The sequence below is a fragment of the Falco biarmicus genome, chromosome 3 (genome assembly GCF_023638135.1).
Source record: "Falco biarmicus isolate bFalBia1 chromosome 3, bFalBia1.pri, whole genome shotgun sequence".
Taxonomy (NCBI): domain Eukaryota; kingdom Metazoa; phylum Chordata; class Aves; order Falconiformes; family Falconidae; genus Falco; species Falco biarmicus.
In genome coordinates, this window is record NC_079290.1 from 105,269,628 (window position 1) to 105,291,990 (window position 22,363).

General features: G+C 47.4%; 2 protein-coding genes across 2 annotated transcripts; one reads left to right on the forward strand and one right to left on the reverse strand.

Annotated features, from left to right (window-relative positions):
- Nucleotides 1-2,478: 2,478 nt before the first annotated feature.
- Nucleotides 2,479-11,710, reverse strand: PARK7 (Parkinsonism associated deglycase). The gene is made up of 7 exons (XM_056332595.1): nt 11,584-11,710; nt 9,056-9,191; nt 7,892-7,993; nt 6,558-6,617; nt 5,635-5,704; nt 3,897-3,983; nt 2,479-2,942 (listed from the first exon to the last, which is right to left on the reverse strand). Exons 2-7 carry the CDS (start codon nt 9,143-9,145, stop codon nt 2,782-2,784), a joined length of 570 nt encoding a protein of 189 aa, XP_056188570.1. The 5' UTR covers nt 9,146-9,191; nt 11,584-11,710; the 3' UTR covers nt 2,479-2,781.
- Nucleotides 11,711-13,281: 1,571 nt separating this feature from the next.
- Nucleotides 13,282-17,774, forward strand: TNFRSF9 (TNF receptor superfamily member 9). Its single transcript, XM_056332597.1, has 7 exons — nt 13,282-13,831; nt 13,924-14,043; nt 14,251-14,388; nt 14,809-14,875; nt 15,004-15,140; nt 15,367-15,501; nt 16,364-17,774. Exons 1-7 carry the CDS (start codon nt 13,303-13,305, stop codon nt 16,489-16,491), a joined length of 1,254 nt encoding a protein of 417 aa, XP_056188572.1. The 5' UTR covers nt 13,282-13,302; the 3' UTR covers nt 16,492-17,774.
- The last annotated feature ends 4,589 nt before the right edge of the window (nt 17,775-22,363 follow it).

Below are 22,363 nucleotides of genomic sequence, written 5' to 3' on the forward strand. Positions count from 1 at the left end.
TCTGGCTCAGAGCTGCTTCTTCGTTTACAAGCTTCTTCATTCTGAAGGAAAATATTTTTCAGTATTGCAAGTATTCAGTGCTGGTGCTAGCATCTATGCCATCTTGTGCACATTCTCATTCCTAAGTCGTGCAATACCTCTCAATCCAGTGAAAGCACTCACCCTCAGTTATGCATTCAAGCCTACACAACAATCAGAATAAAGAGAAAAAACCCCACACTCTTCTTGAGAGGTGATACGAGGCATACAGCAGGTGCTAACAACTGACTACCTTCTCAGCAGGAAAACAAGCAGTCCTCTAGATCCTCTACCTGTCAGGGAACAAAATGGTAAATGCTAGCCAAAGAGTGGATGCACTCTCTGTACTTTAAGCCAAGTTCTGTGGCAGCAAATATCCACTTACCGTGGGCTCTGAAACTAAAGCTTGTCAATAATAAAAAGGCACAAAGTTTCTAGTGTTCACAAAACACTCAGCAGAAAAGTACCTCATCTCATCTTTCAGCAGCAGATGAAGGGGATTTCAGGGAAACAGGCTTGTAACAGTTAGGGAACCTCTGTATGAAACAGGTAAGAAAAGGAAAAAAGCATTTCACAAATTGGAAGGCATTTTTTTTTCCTCTCTCCAATCAGTGAACTCCTTCTTAACACTTCCCCTAGAAGAAAACTAGCCTCATCTTAGTTCATACACTTCCCTAACTTACAGGCTGAGTTAACGACAGCTTGGTAGAAACAGAGAACCCATGTAAATTCAGGCTTGCTAGACATCTGCAATGTAAAAGGTTGAGAACAGGGTCAGCTTTATAAAGGGAACTGTGGTGCACACCGCATAGCCACATTTCATTAACCAAGTCTTTTTTGGTGAACACAGTGAAAGAATCTGCGACAACCAGATACATTAATGGACGCCAAGCTCATTTTATCGAGTGATTTTCCTATTACTGCTTTAATAGGAGCAGGAAAACCCAAACGTACACACTGAAAACTTCATTTCTGTAAGTGAACTCTCTCAGCCTTAGAATAAAAACCAAAAATGTAGAATCAGATTTCTGGCTGCTTTGTGAATACCTTATATTAAAAGATTCTGGAAGCTGAAATATAATACAAGCATGGAAATATTCTCCTTCTAATGCTATAAAGCAGTACTACAGCCTAGGAATGCACAGCTTTTCCTGTATTCTGAATCATGCCCATCTACAAGCCAAGTGTTTATTCCAGATTCTAGGACAAAGGATCTTTCCATCATTTGGTTTACATTTGCATGGCAATACCAGTTAGACGTGCAGATTTAACGAACAAACATGTCCAGTCTTACACAGATTACGACTTTTTGCATATCTTGAGCATATTTCAAAGCTAGAGAAACATATGAAAGATTTCCTAAACAAATTAAACGCAGAGCATACAGCTAAAGCAGTTCTTCCAGTAGATACTAACAATGTAGAGACATTTCTTAATTCTGTATTCAAAAGCACCCTATGTATTTCATTACCAAAATGCAGTAATTGAGAATGAACTTGTTTCCCATTAAAATGAGCAATCATAAAGGCACCTATGCAGTCATTTTCTAAAGTTCAGACTGTACACTTGAGACGTATGCAGAACCAGGTCTCCAGATGCTATGGTAACTCCAGAGCCCAGTGAGGTGCCATCTTGTAAGCATGACTGCTGACAGAGCCAGGTAACAGCAGTGGTATGTGGTAAAGAGAAAGGCAGCAAAGACAAAAATCGATCCCGAATTCTTAATTCCCACAGGGCTATAGCTCTACTACATCCTCCAGTGACCTGTCCAGCAACTCGTTTAGACTGACATATGCTCACTTAAGCCAGGCTTGTGGCGAGTTCCGATTTATAGCAAGCAGAAACAAGCGCTGCTACTGGCAGCAAACTACTAAGTCCAAACTTCCCGCTTTATGCTGATTATTAGCTGCCTACATAGCTCGATGGATCTCTAACCACTCAATGTAGAAAAATTCCAAAGCTATCACGGACAACCTGCTAGCTGTAGGAACTCTACGGTGCTTGACAAGGTAAGAATATTCCCACTTTTAATTTAGTTCCATGCTGCCTTAGAATTAATACTAGTTATTGGCCTTATTTGTATACAGGAAACAAAATATTCTAAATTACAACTTAACAATCTATGTCACAGAAACACAGAACATCCTGAGTTGGAAGAGACCCATGAGGGTCATAAAGTCCAACTCCTGACTCACCACAGGGCAAGCTAAAAGTCAAACCACATATCTTAAAAGCTTTGTTCAAATGCTTCTTGAACACTGACAGCCTTGCGGCCATGACCACTTCCCCAGGGAGCTTCTTCCAGTGCCTGACCACCTTCTCATTTCAGCTCATACTTTAGAAGAACCGTGCGAGATTCTAGACAGAAGTTGTTTTGAATAGTTCGTTGCTAGCCATTAGGGGTAAAAAGGTTTCATAGGGCCGGGCTGGGAAAAAACACACAAAGAAAGAACACACAAGCAGGGTTGCTTCATTTTTATTTACTCAGCAAACATTTTCCCATGTGATTTTTAAATGCCATCCAAGCGTTAAGTAAGATTATTAGATGCTGGCTACTTTTTTTGTGATGAAGCCATTTGCTAACAGGATCTTTTTCCAGAAGCAAAGAGCATTGGTTTGCTAAGGTATCCCAGTTTACACAAGTACAATTGCTAATCTCACCCACAATTAAATTCTATTTACAACAGTGCATCTTACAGTCATTCTACAAAGGACAAGACTCTCTACCTGAAATTGTCCTACTCCCTGTCCCACACCAGGATTTCAGTCTTTCAGTATTAGGGGTGCCTTCACCTGTTCAGCCACTTCCTTCCCCATCAGCGTTTCAACAATGGCCAACCCAAATTCAAAGCTGGTACCGGGGCCGCGGCTGGTGATGATGTTCCCATCCTTCTCCACACGGCTCTCAGAGTAGGAGTAGTGTGCTTGGGGGGACACACAACAGAAAGAGGGTCAGTCTCCACCACAGTGCCCGCAGCTGCTGCAGAGCACAGACCTGCCTGCCGCAGGGCACTGCCTCCCGCTGCCCGCAGGCTACAGCGGCTGAGGAGCGCGGCTGAACGGCTTGTGCTCTGCTGAAGGCACCTCCACCACCTGCGTGGGCCCGGCCTGCCTCGGGCTCTGCACCCCTGCCCCTCTGGAACCAAGCAGCTCATCACTGCCCGCAGTCCTCAGGGAGGAAAAGGGCCCGCAGGGAGCTCTGGCAGCTTATTCACGTGGTGTGGGAATGCACCTCTGATTCTACAGGCTCATCAAGAAGCACCCGCTGTGCCTGTCAGTTTCCGCGAGGTTACTTTCGGAAGCCAGACTGCTTTTGTATAGCTGTTCACAACTTTCTTTTTTCCAAATGCATGCAGAGGAAACTGGAGGAACCCTGCCATCTCCTGCTTGCCTTCAGACTCGTTAATGTTCACAGAATGACTTCCTACCAGTGCTTCACAACCACTTCCTTTAGGTACAAGCAAGAGGACTGGACACATCAGCTGCTCATAGCACCAAAGCACCGCTCATGGGAGAGCAGGAAAGGTGCTGCTGGGGTTTGCTGTTGGCACCACTGAGGCAAAGAACCAAAGGGGCAAGAGATGGCTCAGCCTCAAGAAGAGAAGGGCAAAAATGCTCCTAGTATGACACCAGCGGCGTATTTTCCCCAAGGATGAAAATGTTAGTACAGCCCTGTATTTTCAGGTTAAACAGACTTAGAAATACAGCCTTAGCATACTCAGCTGAATTTGGGTTACATTCAGGAAAGCATTAAGGAAATTCAGAGATACAAAATAAGATACAAAAGCTATTTTCCTTTCTTTAAATCAGGGGTTCAGCTAAAAAAACTAAAATTCTGAGAAGGGGTTCAAGAGAAACTTACAAAAGTCATTACATACCTCCATTCATCATTTTATCTTTGGCCAAAGGATGTGTTGTGACTTTGCTTCCAAACGCTATCCCATGTGCAAGAAGGGCCGTAGGACCTGTAGAGGCACAAGGTTACACCAGTGAGGAACTGTTTTCTGCTACAAACACTTTTAAGAATGCACGTTCAGGCACTAGGCCCTCAAGGGGCCAAAGCTCACTGTGACAGACTACTTTTTGTAAAACCAATGCCAGCCCTATCTCTGAAGCAAAAAAGCCTCAAAAAGAACACAGCTGTATCATCTCTCTCATTCTGTTACAGATCTGCACAGAGACACAGATGAAGAAAAGAGAAGGTTTAGGTAACGCCCAGTTCACGCCGCTGTCCCACCAACGACTGTGCTGCCTTTGAAGGAGTCGAGACCAATGGTCATTTCATTTCCAGGTAACATGTTATTTAAAACTGCTTGAAACTAAAGGAACAAGAAGTCCGAGTTTCAATCTGAACATCACCTAGGTACAACTACTTTACGACCTCATTAGGCCTTGAACTTAGAGACTTAACAGACAAAATTTCATTTAAGGAAGTCTTTGCATGTACGTTGCAACTGTGTGCCAAGCAGTATTTTAGACACATCACAGGCTAACTGCCAAGTTTTTGCCTTTCACAGTCTTTCCCTTTTCTTTTCATACTTCCTCCTTGGTCTGACTTAAGGAAGGAGTTTGTATCAAGAAGTCTTAGGTCATCTGACAGAAAATCCTTACGGAAATTCCAAAAGAAACCGAAGGCAGGATTTGCCTAATATGAGTTTCATTTCTGTACATTTAATTCATTTCAGATATAGTCCAGGAAATAACCTTCTCTGTGTTCAGTTGGAATCAGCTCTAAGAATCATTATACCTAAAGAAATGAACTGTCCTGATTACAAGTAAAGGCCTTTATTGGGCAACTGTGGATTTGCCATCATTCTGCAAGAGATACAGATAGAGAAGTGGAAGACCACCACTGCCAAGTTCAAGAAAGTTCACAACTCTGTATGCATGGCATCTAACTGAAGAACAAAAGTAAAAAAAAAACCAAAACAAACCAGCAATGTACCAGAAAACAAAAGTGAAAACACACTCCACAAACACGCTTTTCCACACTCATCACCTCTCCTCCCTCTCCGCTACGGGTACCAAGGCCAGCCTCTCAGCTCAGCTGGGAGTATTGCCAATTGTTCATCTTGCTTTTTTACATAAAATCTTACACAGGAATGAACTGGGTGCCTAGCTGTGCAGAATATGTACACAGACAACGCTCAGAGCAATTCCATCTTCTGCAACCACTCAGATGACGAAGGGTGAGCCTGTAATTCTATATTTACAGCCTCCCTTCTGAAGCTAAAGGGCAGGAGAGGTGACGTGAGATAAATTTACACCAATGATGTTCTGCCAGCACTGTGTCCTTGCAGAAGGATCACCAGAATAAGCAAATATTTTGTAAAAAATCCTAGCACGTTACCTTTCACTTTTTATTTTAAAGACAGTAACTCAACTGATTGGAAAGAACTGGGTACCATGCAGAACTGGCAGGATGAAGCATTCACAACATTTGAGATTCTTCTGCTATTAAATTTACAAAAAAAAATCAGACACTGATGGGTGCATATATAGTACAAATCCCTGCTACTAAATTACAGGAATACAGATTTCTAAGGTTGGAAACTGTGTGCACACCCTTTCAAAATATCCAAATGCTTTACAAAGCAAGACGCCTTGTTAACCCACCTGCACATATAGCAGCAATCAGGCCTTTTCTGCTTTCCTGGTCCTTCAAAATGTCTTTCACAGCAGGAGACTGTATGAAGAAACCGTATCACCAGTCATTGTTTGGGGTTGATTATATGAAGCACAGTTGAAATATTTTCCACTGCAAATTCATGAACAAGTTTTACAAAGAAAACCAGCTGACAACTCTCCATCCTGCCTTAGGACAGAGGGCAATCAAAACACTAAGGAGAAAACCTGAAACCAATAAATACTTGCTCCACAAGGGAAGAGCAAGGAAATCAGAAAGAACTACAAGGAAATACTTGGCCCGCATAGAAGCTTGGTTAATCCACGGCCATAGAAAGTTGTTGTTCAAAAACTTCACAAGACAAATAGGAAAGAGTATTCATGAGTTACCTCCAGACAGTCTCTGTCATTGTTAAGAAGATTATATGGGATATTTGTCTCATATGCCAGGGCTTACACACTGTGCGATACCATCTAAATCCTATCTGATAAATCAACTTGTTTGTCCACCTGCCTTCCACAAGGTATTCATGCCACCACTACAACAGCCTTGCACCACAGACAGAATACTTCAGCAAAGGAAAAAGAGTCCTGTGGGTTCGGCCTGTTTTATATTTCATGGAATTAAATTTTCATTTGCAACTGTTTCATCTCCATGCGATTATGAACAGAGATTTTCCCACAATACAGAGCACCCTTGCATTTTTATGTTGCTTAACTAGGTACTCAAGTCCAAGAATTTACCCAGTTGCCCCACCTGTGTATTCACAAGAAGGCTTAAGACAATTAAATTTACCGATTCATTCAGAAGAGTTTTCAGATGCTGAACTGAGTTTGCAGGATTTCTAAGGCAGTGTGGACCACCCCACTACTCATGAGGATGCCCACGAAGCGTTAAAATACCAGAACTTTACCTCTGACAAGTTTTGAGCTCCAAGGTTACCCCCAGGCAGGACCACAACATCGTAAGGCCCCTAAACAAACAAAAGATGAAACTGTTCTGTTGAACAGAGGCTGGTACATACATCACACTCTTTTAAGGCCACTACAGCTGAGTGTCCTGGTTTCAGCCTGATAATTTGCTTCTTGGTGGCTAGTGCAGTGCTGTTTTGGCTCTGGTGTGGGAACAGTGTTGATAACACGCTGAAGTTTTTGGTTGTTGCTGGGTAGCATTTGTACTGGGTCGGGGACTTTTCCAGTTTCTCAGGCCCTGCCAGCAGGAGGGCTGGAGGGGCACAGGAAACTGGGAGGGGACATGGCCAGGACAGCTGACCCCAACTGGTCAAAGGGATATTCCATACCATGGGATGTCACACTCGGTATATAAACTGGAGGGGTTGGTGGGGGCTGCTAATCGCTGCTTGGGGACCAGCTGGGCATCGCTCAGCAGCGAGGGCGAGCAATTGTATTATGCGTCACTTGTTTTCTTTCCTCCCTGCTCTTTGGGTTTCATTCCTCTTCCTTTCTCCCTCCTTTTCATTCTACTATTGTTATTATTGTACTTCTGTTTTTATTTTATCTCAATTGTTAAACTGTTCTTACCCCAACCCTCGAGTTTTACATTCCTTTCTGATTCTCCTCTCCACCTCCCCCGGGTAAGGGGGCAGTGAGATTAAAAAAAAGGGGCTGCGTGGTGCTTAATTACTGGCTGGGGTTAAACCACGACACTGAGTCGAGTGAGAAGCAAAGGGATCTACCTTTTCTTCCACTAAACAACACTTTACCATCACACAACCAGTGCCAGTTAAGGAAAAAAATACTGCTTCCTATTCCAGAGAGAGCCTATTGCTGATAAAGTCTGTCACAGAACTTTTAAGCCTAGTGCATTTAAGAGTTACAGTGCAAGAGCTGCCAATTGTTTGCTGAAAGGACAAGTGGTTTTGCTCCAACCTCACTGTACAGGTCTAACCATAGCATTGTTTAGCTTCCCACCGCAGCTTTTCAGTTGTTCCAGCTCATGGTGTTTTGCTGGGCCAACTAATGCACAAACTAAAGCTCTACATTTGATGTTTTGCAAAAACAAATACCTGTACAGAATTAAGAAATCTGTCTGATCCTAGCACGCTATGAAGCGGGACAAGACTGAAGAGGAGCACTGCAGGCGGTGCAGTTCTGTGATTCACTACTGCACAGAGCCAACATAACATGCAACCTATTTCTAAATGAACGCATAAGCTTCCCAAATTCACCTCTGAAACGGTGAGAAAAGCTATGTCGGCCATTATATCAGATCAGGGTGACGACCAACCTCTTTTCTGGCATCTTCAAGACTGGCATCAGGACAAATGAAAACATCTCGACTGCACTGCACTGGTTCTTTTCCTGTTAGGCCTGCAACAGTCACCTTGATCTAACGGAAGAATACACGTATCATTACAAGTCAAGAATTTAGGGCATTTTTCTTCTATGTTTGTTCTTAAGTAGTACACAGAATGAGCGAAGCAATGCTGAAAGCTGTTCAGAACGGAACACTTCAGCTTCCCCAAACCATGATTAAGTCCAAACACACAAGGTAAGCAGTGATATCTGGAAATCAACAAATTTACCTCTAACAGTTCAACTTTTCAAACAGGACATTTAGAGAATATCTGATCCCACAGGTTTTAAACAAAAGAAAACAATACAACCCAGGAGAGCCAGACTAAGGAGTTCTGATAATGAATTAAAGTCCCTCTGCAGGCTCAAGCCATTATCAAACCCACTTATGGTGTATTCTGTTTTCTCCCTTGACTTTTAGATGCCCGGTCACAATACCATAGGTGTGCATGGCACAGCTCGCATTCACTAAATAAGCAGACAAGCTTCTGTTTCTTACGGCAGGCAAAACGGGGAGTACATTAATGGAATGACAAAGGTGGTGGGAGAAGGTAGTTTTTGTTTTAGCCATTTCTATACACATGAAGTTGATGCATTTATTTAAAATCTTATTTTCACACCTAATCAGATAATAACAATGTGTACCACTACAGCTGCAAAAGTAACAAACAGCATGAGGAATCCCACCAGAAAGAATTCTAGTTAATAACAGAATCTCAAAAGGTGCTGAAGAAAAGCTAAATAATGTCACAAGCTGTAACGTACTGGTTCAGATCCCTACAAAAACATCACTTCTTGTTACTACGCATGGGAGTAGCCATGTTTTCTGACATGCTAAGATTTGCTTGACACCTCTGCTCTAGTCTACATCAGGCTCCTATTTTTAAAAGTTATCTATTGCCCCCATGTCAGTTGTCACGCATGCTTATTTGGGGCCTGGCACAAACATTTGCTAACCAGTACGAAGGCAAAAGTAAGTTTTCACCTCACATGACAGACTGCACCTTGAACTCCTAGCAACGAACACCAACTGGAGGCAAAGACTTTCCCTTGACCAAACACCCACAAAAAGATTTTTCATTGTCTGTATACTCACCCCAGCTCTTCTCATAACATCAGTGGGGATTACAGTTTCCATTTCCTCTGCCCCTTTTGCTAGAATGACCAATGCTCTTTTCGAGGCCATAGTTTTGAGGGGTTGCTATTAGGTGAGATGGTCGTGAAGGGATGGGCTGAGGTGGGCAGAAAGAGACAATGTGGTTAGAAGGCAAACCCCCAATACAAATCCTTCCTAATGCTGAAGTTTAACAGTGAGTCATTTGCATTTTTGCATTATCTTTCATTTAAGCCTTCTCAAAATGGTTCCACGAGCTTTAATAAATATTCACAGCAGTCCCACTTAACTAAAAAGCTTTTTACAAAGAATGCACTATGATATTAAGGGATTAAGATATTTGTGCAGTGGGAGGCACAAGCACATCAGCACCAGCAAGGGAAGCAAGCAGCCTGGCCTAACCAAGACTTTACGTGATGCAAGTCTGCCACAGAGAAGGGTTCAAGGTGGGTGGCATGTTGCTTTCAATTTGCACACCCTCGCTCATACCCAGACTACTGACACCTCTCCTACCCAGGTCAGCATTTGTAAAAAGGGCTTGCATGAGCTTTGACCTCACACCTGGTATTTAGTTTCCACACGGCAGGCTTCATGAAGAGTTTCCCGTGACTTAGAGTGACTTGCCCAGTGCCCCTGCAAAACCTCAGCAATAGATTTGCTGGGTATGTCATCATGTTGTGGGGGAGAAACGTCTGTGCACATGTGTGATGGGGGAGCAGACCACAGAATTTAGCAATGGAACAAACTAGGCTCAAGGCTTTTTTTTTTTTTTTGGGGGTGTGTGTGTGTTCTAAATTCAAGTTAAGATGAATGGCCAAATTTCCACTTGAAGGTTAAAGTAATTTTAACTACATCACGTAAAATACACGCTAACTCATAGTGGTCTGACAGGTGCCTGTGAGAGCATCTGTGTTGTGAGAAGGCATTTCACAGGTCATCCACTCTATGAAGATAGGGATTTTTTTCCCTGTGTAGGGCCTTTCCATCCAGAAATGCACGTAGCAGCTGGGAACTCCTCATAAAATGAGATCCATGTTTAGTTGCCTACACAAAAGAAAACCATCCCCTCATCCTGCTTCAACTTCACCTGTTTCCAGGTTCACTCCCTGCTGTTAGCCTCATTTAGAAAGATGCTCTTTCTAGAATGCAGTAACACACAGTAGAAGGTCCTGTGGCATGCAGAATCAGCCCAAGCAGACCAATTCAGCATGGGCAGCTTGATGTACTGTCAACATAGGGCCAAGTGAAGAAGTACACTTAAATCATAGATATCAGCAGTAACTTCAGGACAACCTGAAACTTCTTAATAATTCACCTTGAAGGTATCTGTTGACTCTGCAAAATTAATTTTCGTATGAATTTGACAAACTAGCAACACACTACCTGAATAGCCACAATGCGGAAATACTGTATTTGCTTTTCATTGTAGAAAACTTTAGCTCATAGTCTGTATCCCTCTCTCTCATTAGTTCTTTAGATGCAAACAGGCACCTGATCCTGGAAGCTTTTCTCTTTCCAAAGTGCAGAGTCTCACTACTGTCCTTAAGACATTTACTGTAATACAGACAAATTCTTCAGCATTAGAACGGTACTTTATGTGGGTGCCCATGTAAATAGCTGTCACGCTGTAAATGCTGACAGGGTCAGGCTGTTTTCCAAGAAGGCTGAACCAAGTTACACAGACGTAACAGCCACTTTTTGACACGCTATCTACGCACAGTAAATACGGCTTCCACTTGCCTCTTGGTGCCAGCATATGCACAGGCTGTCTCAAACCTCTGAGCTAAACGTATTCTCTTACGTGGGTACATGCACATTTCTGAATCAGAAGTTCTAAGAAAACTGGCTTTAAAAAAATCACAGCGCCCTGACGAAGCAGCCAGCTACGAGCGGCCAGGGTCATGTTAAGGGCCATCAGCTCAGCCAGCCTGGATGGAGGCCGGGGCCCTGCATACTGCTGGGTTTAGTGGAGGCCACGGCGCCATTTGGCGCAGCGTGGAACCCAGCGGCCCCAGCGGCACTGGGTGGGCAGAGCCCCTGGCCGCGGCGGCACAGGGCAGAGGGGGCAGAGGGGGCAGCGGGCAGCGGGCCGCGGCCAGGGCCCCAGCCCCGGGGGCGCAGGGCAGAGGCGCAGGGCAGAGCCCAGGCCGCGGGGGGTCAGGGCAGAGGGGGCGCAGGGCCCCAGCCCCGGGGGCGCAGGGCAGAGGCGCCGGGCCGCGGGCAGAGCCCAGGCCGCGGGGGGTCAGGGCAGAGGGGGCGCAGGGCCCCAGCCCCGGGGGCGCAGGGCAGAGGCGCAGGCCCGCGGGCAGGGCCCCGGCCGCAGCAGCACAGGCCGCCGGAGACGCGCGGCCTTCCCGCCCCGCCCCGCCCGCCGCTGTGAGGGGGCGCCCCCCCGGCCGGCCCGCGGCCCCGCCGCCCCCCCGCCCGTCCGCCGTCCCCGGGGACCCTTCGGCCGGAGCCGGGCTGCGGGGCGGCCCGCGCGGGCGGCCGGAGCGGCGGCGGCGACTCACCTCAGCCGAGGCGCAGGCGGCTCTGGGCGGCCCCGGGCGGCTCCGCCTTCCCGCCGCCGTGACGCCGCCGCCCGCCCGGCCCCCGCAGCGCGCCGGTGCCTCGGGCTGGCTCGGAGCGGGGCCCCGGGCAGCAGCGCGGCCGCGGGGCCGGGGCCCGGCCCGGTTTCGGTTGGGAGGGGGCTGATGGTCTTCGTAGCTGGTGTGGGGCCTCGCGTTGGCTCTGGAGGGAGCGGCGCTGGCAGCGCGCCGGCGGGTGCGGTGGTCGTACCGGCCCGGGGCGCTCCGGGCCGCCGGGCCGCGCCGGGGGGGGCACGGGGGGGACCGCTGAGCCCGGCTGGCCACGGGGCGTCACGCTCGGTATATAAACGGGGGCGGGGGTGGGTTGGCCGGGGCTGCCGGGCTGGGCCACTGCACCGTGCATCGCTTGTTTTCTTCCCTCCCTTCTCCGTGGATTTTACCCTCCCCTCCCTCTTTTCATTATAACTGTTATTGTCATCAACATTATTACTGTTCTTCCATTCTTGTTCTATTTCAGCTATTAAATTGTTCTTAACCCTCCAGTTTCACATTCCTTTCCGAGTGCCCTCCCCATCCCTCTGGGTGAAGGGGAGAGTGAGCGAGTGGCTGCGTGGTGCTTAATTACCAGCCAGGTAATTAAGCACCTTCAGGTACCTTGAAACCACGCTGACCCTCGGGCAGCTCCCGCACCTACAGAACTGAACCGAGTGCTGCTCGTCCCCCATCCTGCCCGCAGCCCCCCAGCCCGGAGCATCCCCCAGCTCCGGGATAGGGCTTCCCCTGGTTTTAGGGAGAAGTGCCTGTGGTTTGGGGGACAGACAAAGAAGCCCAAGGGGCCCAGGGCTGCAGATAGCCCCTGGCCCAGGCACTGGGCCATCAGAACTCTGGCAGAGCAGCTCCAGCCCAGGTCGTGGTGAAAATTCCATTACTTACTGTTTATCAAAAAGTCTTTGTCTTAGGAATCGCGTAACTTGGACAGGGAGCTCAAGGACAACTTGAATGATCAGGTGGGGTTTGTCCTGAACCCCTCAAACAAGGAAGATGTAAGCGGGACCATCCGGACAATAAATATCATGTGTGACTCTGTTGTGACAGTAACTCTGTGGCTCTCCGGCATCTGGCCGCCGTCCCTGGCCTGTGTGAGCCTTACAGTGCGTGCCTGCGCTTAGCCTAGACTTAAAACTTGACATACGCTAGGTGCATAAACTATTTTTGCTTTTCACCAAGTATAAAAGTGGGCAAGCTCTGGGGACTGGGCCAGGAGCCTCACCTGTGGACGGATGCACCGTGAAGGAATTTTCCCAGTTCCCAAGAGACTCCTGGCACCGGCTGCAACGGAGCTTCCAGCCGCAGGGTGGGCCTGGGTGCCATCAAGGTGGCAATCGGTGATGTCTCCTTTTCTTACTCTCTGTGATGCTTTGCAGTAATGAACTGATGCTTTGCTCCTATCGCTCTTTTATCATACTGTGCATAGGAACTAGTACTGTTTCCTTTTATCACATCAAACAGTATTTTCCTTTATGATACTGTACCATAATAAACTGCATTTCTTCTTATATTTGATTTGGAGTTCATTTGTGCTGGGCATCCAGCCAGTCAGCAAAACACGGGGCACCGGAGGCGTGCGGGAGCTTTCCCGCGCTGGTCCAGGCACTGCCCTGCCGGGGCTGCCCCCGCGTCCCCAGCTGCCACGCATTCGGGATGCGCCTCCCGTGCTCCCGTTATCCCGGCGGTGCGGGAGCCGCAGGGGCCGGGTGGCGGGAGCCCCCGTCGGTCTGCGAGGCGGCCCCGGGGTCGGGCCGTTTGCAGGCAAGCCGGTACGGGCTGCCCCCCCGGCTCCAGCCGGTGCCCCCCGCACCCCCCCGCCCCGCCGCGGGCATTCCGCGCGGGACTCACCGGGCAGCCCCGGCGGGGAGCGGCGGGCGCTGCCCGGCAGCGATGAGCGGGCGGCGGGCGCTGCCCGGCAGCGCCGGGGGTCGCGGCGGGGCGGTGCAAAGGACCGGAAAGCCCCGCCGGGCCGCGGGGTTTCCCCGCCGCCCCCGGGCTGACGCAGCGGGGACCCGGGGGCGGCCCCTAAGGGCCGGTGCCCGCCGCCCCACGCGCACTCGGCCGGGCTGCGCCGCTACGCACCGACCCATGGGCCCGGCGCTGCTGCCCGCCGCGCTGCTGGCGCTGGCGCTGAGCCCGGGGACCGCCGCCGCGCTGCCCTGCGCCGCCGCCTGCCCCGCGGGTGAGGGCCGGGCCGGGCCGGGCCGGGCCGGGCCCGGGGGGGGGGGTGCCGGTAGCGGCCCCGTCGCAGCCACCCCGTGTCTCGGCCCGCAGGTACCTACGCGGTGGGCGCGGCGAGCTGCGGGCGGGCCGCGGGCTGCCGGCAGTGCCCGGCCGGCACCTTCTCCAGCGTGGCGGGACGGCGCGGCTGCACGCTCTGTCGGAAGTGCGAAGGTACCGGGCGGCGGCGGCGGCGGGGCCGGTGCGCGGCCCCCCGGCTGCCTCCCGGCGGTGGCGGGGCGTGCGCCGCTGTGGCGGGACGGGACGGGACGGGGTGGGTGCGGAGCCGCCGTCGCGCCTGCGGGGTTGTGGCCGCGGCGGGGCCGGTGCGGGAGCCCCGGGGCGCGCCCCGGTTACCTGCGGCTCGTTCCCACCCTCCAGGACGGTTCCAGTATTTAAAGGAATGTTCCTCCACCAGCGACGCGGAGTGCACCTGCCAGGAGGGCTACCGCTGCGGCGGCGCCGGCTGCGCCCGCTGCGACCCGGGCTGCGGCGCGGGCAGGGAGAGCGGCGGGAGCGGTAAGGGCGGCCCCCCCGCCGGCGCCGCGCAAGCGACCGGGCCCCGGGCCTGGCGGGGGAGAGGCTGGTGCTGAGCGGCGTGTGCGGGGCGGGAGCGGACCCGGGGGCAGCCCCGCCGGCCGCCGCCCCCAGCCCCGCCGCGCTTTGCTCGACGGCTCGTTTGCCGCCAGCGTGCGCAGAACCGAGCCGGGAACTAACGTTAACCGGGGTTGGTGGCGCCTGTGCCAAAGCCCGCGGAGCTGTACCCCAGCACTGCGCGGGTGACGGGGGGACACTGGCCTTGCCCGCTCAGAGCCGCTTAAGGAACAGCAGTTCTGTGAGCGGGGGGCACAGGCCTTGTACAAGCAGGCAAAAATGATGTTTCACACGCTGTTTTAAACGCTCATCTCCTACACGTTTACCCATCCTTGTCTATCGAAGGTTGCCAGGCTTGCCCCTACGGAACTTTTAACGATCAGCCCAGTGGCTCCTGTAAAAACTGGACAAAGTAAGTAATCTCAAAATAAATGCTATAGGTATTGCACTTAACTGGATTTTTTTCCTCAGTGTTTTGGGGTTTTTTTTTCTGGATTTCCCCCTCCTTGCTCCTTGTTTTGCTTTAAAAATGTCTTTCAGGTGCTCTGCAAACGAGGTCCTGGTGCCTGGAACTGCAGAAAAAGATGTCATTTGCAAACACTCTTCAGATAATCCTACTTCAGTCACTACCCTGCCTACCACACCTCCTGCAATTCCATTTTCTATCCCTGTGGCAGGTGAGTCATTGCATAACGTTGTTTACAGGGCAAAAGAATTGACGACCTACTGTGGAACATACTGTAGCTCATTCAGTTACCAGCTAAAGCAAGGTCCTTTCTTCTGTCCCTCTCTAGTGTCGCAGACTTCCCCCGAAGCAGAGTTGGAGGCAAAGCTGTCAGCTAATCCAAGGGCAGTAGGATTTTGCTCTGTAACACTTCTTAGAGAATGTTGTTTGCTTCCTAGGGAAGGACATCCAGATGGACATGCTCAGAATTTCTCTTGCTGTAGCTGGGCTGCTGTGTGTAGTGTTCCTGCTACCGTTGTGTGTATGCTTCAGTATCTGGCAGAAAAAGAAACTACACGCCATCTTCAAGAAAAGTAAGATAGATACACTCTTCAATTTTTCTTTTTGAAACTAGACAGAAATCCTGAAACCAGGTTTTTAAGTGTCTGTCAAAGATAGATAGTTGCAGATAGCTTCACGTTTTGGCCTTGTAAATTTGAAACAGCAACTGAAAGGAAAACAGTTTTGGAATTTTTATTGCAGAAAGCACTTAATTACCTGTGGGTGTTCTGCCAGCATTGGAGGTTAACTGCATGCATATCCATAGAAGGGAAGTATGCATGGGAGGTGAAAAAACTAGCTGAGCCTGGCTGAACTGGTTAAGGGTCAGTTCAGTTTATTATGTCCAAGTACCATCCTTGGCACGGGTGGCAATAGCACTGTGCCGTTCTGTCTGCTCAGCAGCAGTGTGCGTGGCCTGCGGTGAGCGCCTGTGGGCTTCGGCCGCAGTGGCAGCCAGTAAGCCCTGGGGAGGCTCAAAAGTTCAGCACAAAGATGAGGTGGAATTACATCCAACATTGTTTATAGTTGGGATTTTTGTTTGTTTGGGTTTCTCTCTCTCTCTTGCTCTGCCCTTTCCTAGAGATAAGGGCTTCATCTTCTCACAAAATTCTGAATACAGGAGACAACAGCATTACTGCAAAAATCTAACGATTCCATGTTGGTCTTCCTTTCATCCCTATGGCAAACAGCACTAGCCGCCCCTGTTGCATTAGGGAAAGTAAAGTATGATAAGTTAGTTTTATCAGATATACATGCTGTAGAGGAATAGTTTCAGGTTATTGAATCATTTGGAAGGATTTTTCTCTCTGACTTCTGCGCTTGTGGCTGAGGGAGGATGAAATAAGATGGCTAAATACATACAACAGATAGTGAGCGTTTGATCTTTTTCTTTAGTGCATACCACACCTGAACAGTCAATGCAGGAAGATGATGCCTGCAGCTGCCGCTTTCCTGAGGAAGAACAAGGTGAATATCAGGACCATGGCAAATCCACAGAATGCAGAGATCTTTTGGTGAACTAGGAATTGGACTGTCCAGGTCAACCATGTATGAATTTCCTTCTGGAATACAGAACAAGAACCTCTTTACAGAAATAGAGAAGGTATCAGAATCTATGAATTTTGGAGCACTAAATAGCTCAGCCACTTTTCCATCTCTTAAAAAAAAAATAAAAAGAAATAAATACAAAGATCTAGTTTGCTGACTTCCTTCCTCTAGGATTAGGAACCATATTTCTAAGAAGCAGTGTTTGATACTACATATAGAAAGTAGTACTGCACTTGAAAGCAGTACTGGAAGGGCTTTCTGGTCCCTCTTACAAATGGTGCCTGAGTCACAATTACATGCGGTCTGAAAGCATTTGATGCTAGAAAGGAGATCTGTAGCGCATAGTAGAGCCGCGTGTGACGCTCACAGTCACTACTGCTGCTACCCGCCATCCTCTTACGTCTAGAGCTGTGGCTTCTGAAGTTTGGCTCAAACCCAACAGCCTTGGGTTTCTGGTGTAAATACAGCCAGACCTGATTTCAGGTCCCATCAGCCCTAGGAGCAGGTACCTGGCCTGGCCGCTGCACGCCTCCTTGCACGTGGGAGAGGGGAAGGCATAAAAATCTAGAGCTGCAAAGTGTTCCGTAACAGCTTGCATCTGCTGTTGTATTACACTGACTGGCGTAAGAGGCAGTGGAAACACTGAGAGCAGCTGTGGTTGACTTGATCTCAGAAACAGGTTACTGTGCAGCTGGACCGCACCACCTTCAGTCCTGCATCATTCCACTTTGATCTTTTAGGTGCTGTAAACATACTATGCACGTTGCAGATGTGGTATACGAAGATGTGATACATTTCTGGTGCTATTTTTGTAACTGAGGTTGGAAAGATTTTAACATCAGACACTGTATCTGTCTCTTTGATCAATTAATGCACCTTTGGTCTTAAAGATACATGTTTGAGTCATGGCATGCACAACACCATTTTTAACCTTTTACAAAAGCAAGTATTATATTTTATTACTTTGGTAAATATTATTCAAAAAATAGAATGAAAACCCACCCATATGTCACGCAAAGCGTCATGTTCCCCTCTGTGATTTCAACTTAGAGAATGCTATTCTCGTATTTGGAGAATGACAGCCCCTCTCTCCATCCAGCAAAAGATGACGGTTAACAGATTATTTTCACCAAACCACACTTACACATGTTGATAAACTTGTATACAAGTAAATGTAAAACAGCATGTGAGAAAATAAATGTAATACTGAAGCCTGAACTGTGAAGTTATGTATAAATAAATCTCTTTTTACCCCTAGCCTAAGTCTCCTCTCCTCTCTGTTGGTACTTCCAACTGTGAGAATTAAGCGACCATTACATCAAGTTCACAGACTTAGAGACATGAACGGGACACATGAAAAGCCACCAATCTATTTATAAATCAGAGAGCAACCTTTGCACCAGTGGGCGATGTCTTAGACAGGATAAAACAGTCTTGCTTGTGATTAGTTTCTAATCCACATGTAAAGGGTGAGAATTACTGTACACATCCTGTAAAAACTGACAACATCTGGCATTTTCTCCTTGAAACAAAGAGGGAGCAGCTGGAATTTTATATTTTCTTAGTGCATTCTGCGTGTATTTGGAAATGCTCTGAAGACAGTGCAAACCCCTTATTTTCCTTTTCTGTACCTGAAGCAGAAGTAAATCTATTTACTGAACAGTGAGGTGCTCATTACAGTGCTTGTCCCAGTTTGATTTTGCTGGTTTATGCTGAAGCTTCAGAAGCAGCATAACGTTCCCATGGATCAAAACAAAGCCTGTGGAGGGGGGGAAACATCTAAAAATCCTAAATAAGTGCAAATTGGTTTGTGAGAATAAGGGGCACACATAGACCAAAACTGGCTTTCTGGTCTGTTTCAAGGAGTCATTCACAGACAGAAAATACACCTGAATAAAATGTCAGGAGCAATCTTCCTTTCAATCAAAGGACTATGTGGGTAATTCTACTTGTGACTTCTGTCATTTGAGAGCGCAGAAACCTCAATTAGTGACAAAACAGATTTTGTTGGCACAAGAATCTGTTGTCAAACAAATGCAGATATGCCTGAATCTCACCCCAACGCACATCGCCTGGCCTCAGACACAGGGAAAGAGAAATACTTCTGTGAAATACGGCAGTTACATCTACAAAGCAGATGTGTTTATAAATAAGCAACGAGAAGCCCCGAAAGCAAAGACCAAAAGACATGTTACTTTCAAAAGTGAAATAAATCACAGCACCAATGCAAAGGGAAGACCAGGGCGCTTTACAGGCGGCAGCGCGGGCTTGCTCCCGCCTGCCTTGGCATCTGTGACCATCACCGAACTGAAGAGAGATACCAGTGAATTAATCTGGTTTGCTGCCGAGCACCAGAACAAGAGGTTACAGTTCATAGCAGCACCATTGTAAATACTCAGATAGTTAGAGTGCTTTGCAGTTTTCAGATTTATACCAGATTCAAGTTCTGCAAATTGTGGCTTTCTATGAAGAACTCAAATTACAGCCATAGAATCGCGCACTTCCTTACACATAATTCAGTGTTGTCTGTTGTGTAATTTACCTTCACTGTGATCACATAGAACAGATGTATTAGAAGCTTGTTCCCATTCTAGACCCCACATAGAGAGGTTTGTTATTTTGTTTGGTTTTTTTTTTTTAATATTGAAGAACTTGTTTACATCCTCCTTTTCATTATGCACGTAGCAGACAGCTGTAAAACCGCTTCTGGCAGTATGCTATGGAAATGCAATGGGCAGACTCATCGATTAATTGCATTTGGATGCTTGCATCTGCAAAAAAAGCCACTCATTTGTAACTTCCTTTATTCCTTTTAAAATTATTCTTTTGTCTTCTTAAAAAAATCCACATCAGCTAATAAAACTGCAGTCAAAGCTAGAGAACGTGCAGCTCGCTACTTGATGAGCAGCTACTATCCAAGGCACAGCAGCAGGAATAGCGCTGGCATCTGACCTCGGTCATCCCGGGTGCCACAGGCAGGTTTTTTGGATGTTTTGTTCTCTCAAGTTTTTGTAAAAAATGTTGCACAGTAAGATTTAGGGACCTTACAGTGATTAAAGATTAAAAGAAGCACTGTCATCAGAATTAAGCATCTTCTAGCTTTTCTGAGCAGGATTTGTACCTGAACTCGCCTCTTTCTTCACACAGAGGACAACAGCCTACCTGCGGGCACACCGAGTGCTGCAAATCCTTCATCCAGCGAGGGCGAAGGGGAAGAAACTGCGCCCCATGTCTTTGGTTGTTGGGGACCGGGTGGGGGGGTGGGGAGCAAAGCCTGGTGCCCGTAACAGAACCAGGCTGTGGAGGAGCAGTGCGTTTTGGTGATGACAAAGCCTCCATAGATCACATGCATCTCGGCTGCACGGGGAGCTTTTATTGAACATACAGATTCTTGAATACCTGGATAAACTTACCAGTTCATGTTGAAATAATGCGGATCCATCCTTCTAACTCTTTGAGTTCTAGGTCTTGTCTGCTTTCTGTGAACGTCTCTTTTTCTCAACAGTCTTTTTTATGTAGCAAGCAAAAAAAAACTGGGAATGCCATGACGACTCTCGGGCAGCCCAGGTGGCTGAGGATGAGGTAACAGGCCAGATGCAAGCTTTTTGCATTTCCATTTGTTTTTCTTGGAAGTCAGAAAGCATCCTCTTAGCCAGACTGTGTGCAGAGGCCCGGGTGATGTCAGGCAGAGTTCTGAAGGCATGGAAAAAGGAGGCAAATCCTTCTTAAAGATAAGTTTAAGGAGGGGAACCCACTGCTTTTTTATTGCTTCCAGAACCAGCACCATTTCCTGGCACAGTTATTGTCATTGCTAATTAAAACTGTGTTTGTCACATGTCTTGGCTTCATCATTTCTTGCAAGGGTTGTATGCTAAGGAAAACAAAAGGTTCACAGCAAAAGGCTTTCTGTTTTCCTGTTCTGCTCTCCCTCTCCTCCGCAGACATGCTTTGTGTTTCGGTGCCCAATACTTTTGGATGACAGAGACTCTGAAACTGTAACAGCTCCTCGCAAACACCTAAACACCCTATGATTTTTTAAAAGCAGAATACAATTTCTTATTTTCAGTCTTTCTATCAGATCCTTCATAGCCTTCTCCAACAGTCGTTCTGATACTAACACTGATGATGCAAAAACCTTCACAGGACATGGTCTGCTTGGAACGGACTTAACACATAGGAAAGAGTATTGAACAGGCAACTTGCACCACTCGGCTTGCATTTTAAACAGGTGATCAAAAGTCAAGGTAAGTTTCACTATTAAAATTACACAAAGTTGTATTCTGTCACTGAGTGTTACCTTGGTTCCTCTCAGCTATGAGCAAGCCTTCCCCAATACGGTGCTTTCTCCAGAGTCTCTCCAAGAAGGTTCTCCATCCCTCAGGTTTTGTGCTAGCCCTGCATCAGGAATAGAGGGCTGAGCATCCTTCTGTCCCTGCAACTGGCATGAAAAATGCTGCTGGATACTGTCATTGCCCTCACTGTAAATAAGAACTTTTAACACCATCTACAAAGAAAATGGAAATTCCCTCTAACCTCAATTTGGCAACAGCTTGTTATGATATCACCTACTATGTTTCCTTTCACCTTCCAGATCCTGGGCACCTGCCAGTTAAAGCAGCAGGCTACTCCTGCGATACCCTGAAGCAAACTGAATTGTATTTTAATGAAAAAACCCCCAACCCTGGCCAGCTGAACACCCACTGAAATCAGGGAAAAATCTCTCCTGTTTGTGTAACCCGTTTGCATTAAGAAAATAAATCAGGTTTTCTTTCATTTACCAAGTGTAAAACCCCATACAAAGACACCTAGTTCAATTGAAGGATGACTTATCATAGCGTACCTTAAACCTGTTAAATCTGCTCTCAGTTTACATAATCCCAACTTAAACAAGGCATTTCAAAACTGAAATAAAATGTCCAACTCCCCCATTTAAGTCAGTTTTAAAGCAACTCTTAGTTTACATTAGCTCACTTTTCTCCTGTACACAAGCATTTCGGCAGGTTTAGACACAATCCTGGAAAAAAAGAGGAAGGTGGATGGAGAGATGAAAGAGACAATTTACCTTTAGCTACAACACTATAGACTTGAGAAATGTTTACATTAGGGAAAAAAAATCTTTCTAATATTCGCAGTATTTCTATTTTGATACTTTAAATTTAGAAAAAGTATAAACCATTTAACCGGAAAAGAACACTATACAGGCCTGTAAGTAGGCAAAAAAAGCAAAAGAAATAAACCCCCAGATTTTACTCGGTGCACCTTTATACACATTTTAGAGCAACTTTGAAAGAGCAGAACACAATTCTAAAGAAGTACATATATGCCTAAAACAACATTTTCTGAAGTAAAGCATATTTTTGTTAAACTAGAACAGAAAAATACACTGCACAGGTATGTGAAAGGAGCAGTGGACAGAAACATTACTGACCCCAGAGGAGCTGCACCATCGCAGTGCAGCACCACAGGTGCCTTACCAAGCTACAGTCCCATCAGAAAGCCAGAGATTCCCCTGCCCCCCCTGCCATTTACAGGTGTTACAGCCACCCTTAATAATGCATCTCTTTGACTTGCTGTGGTACTCCTCAGGAAGTGTATTACCTTGTAGAGGTATAACAACAGAAGATGGTTGATGGTGCTCTCAAACTTAAGACTTCTCATTAGAGAAAAGGAGGCTGCTGCTCTTTAACTTGAGAGTTAAAGGGTTTGGAAAACTGAACAGGCACTCTTAGGAAGCCAGCAGATACGACAGTAACGTATTTTCTTGTCACTGCTTCTCACTCTGTCTGCACTTACTGATAGGGTAGGCTGTGATCAGAACACTTCTCATGTGAAACAGCGAGGCTGTAA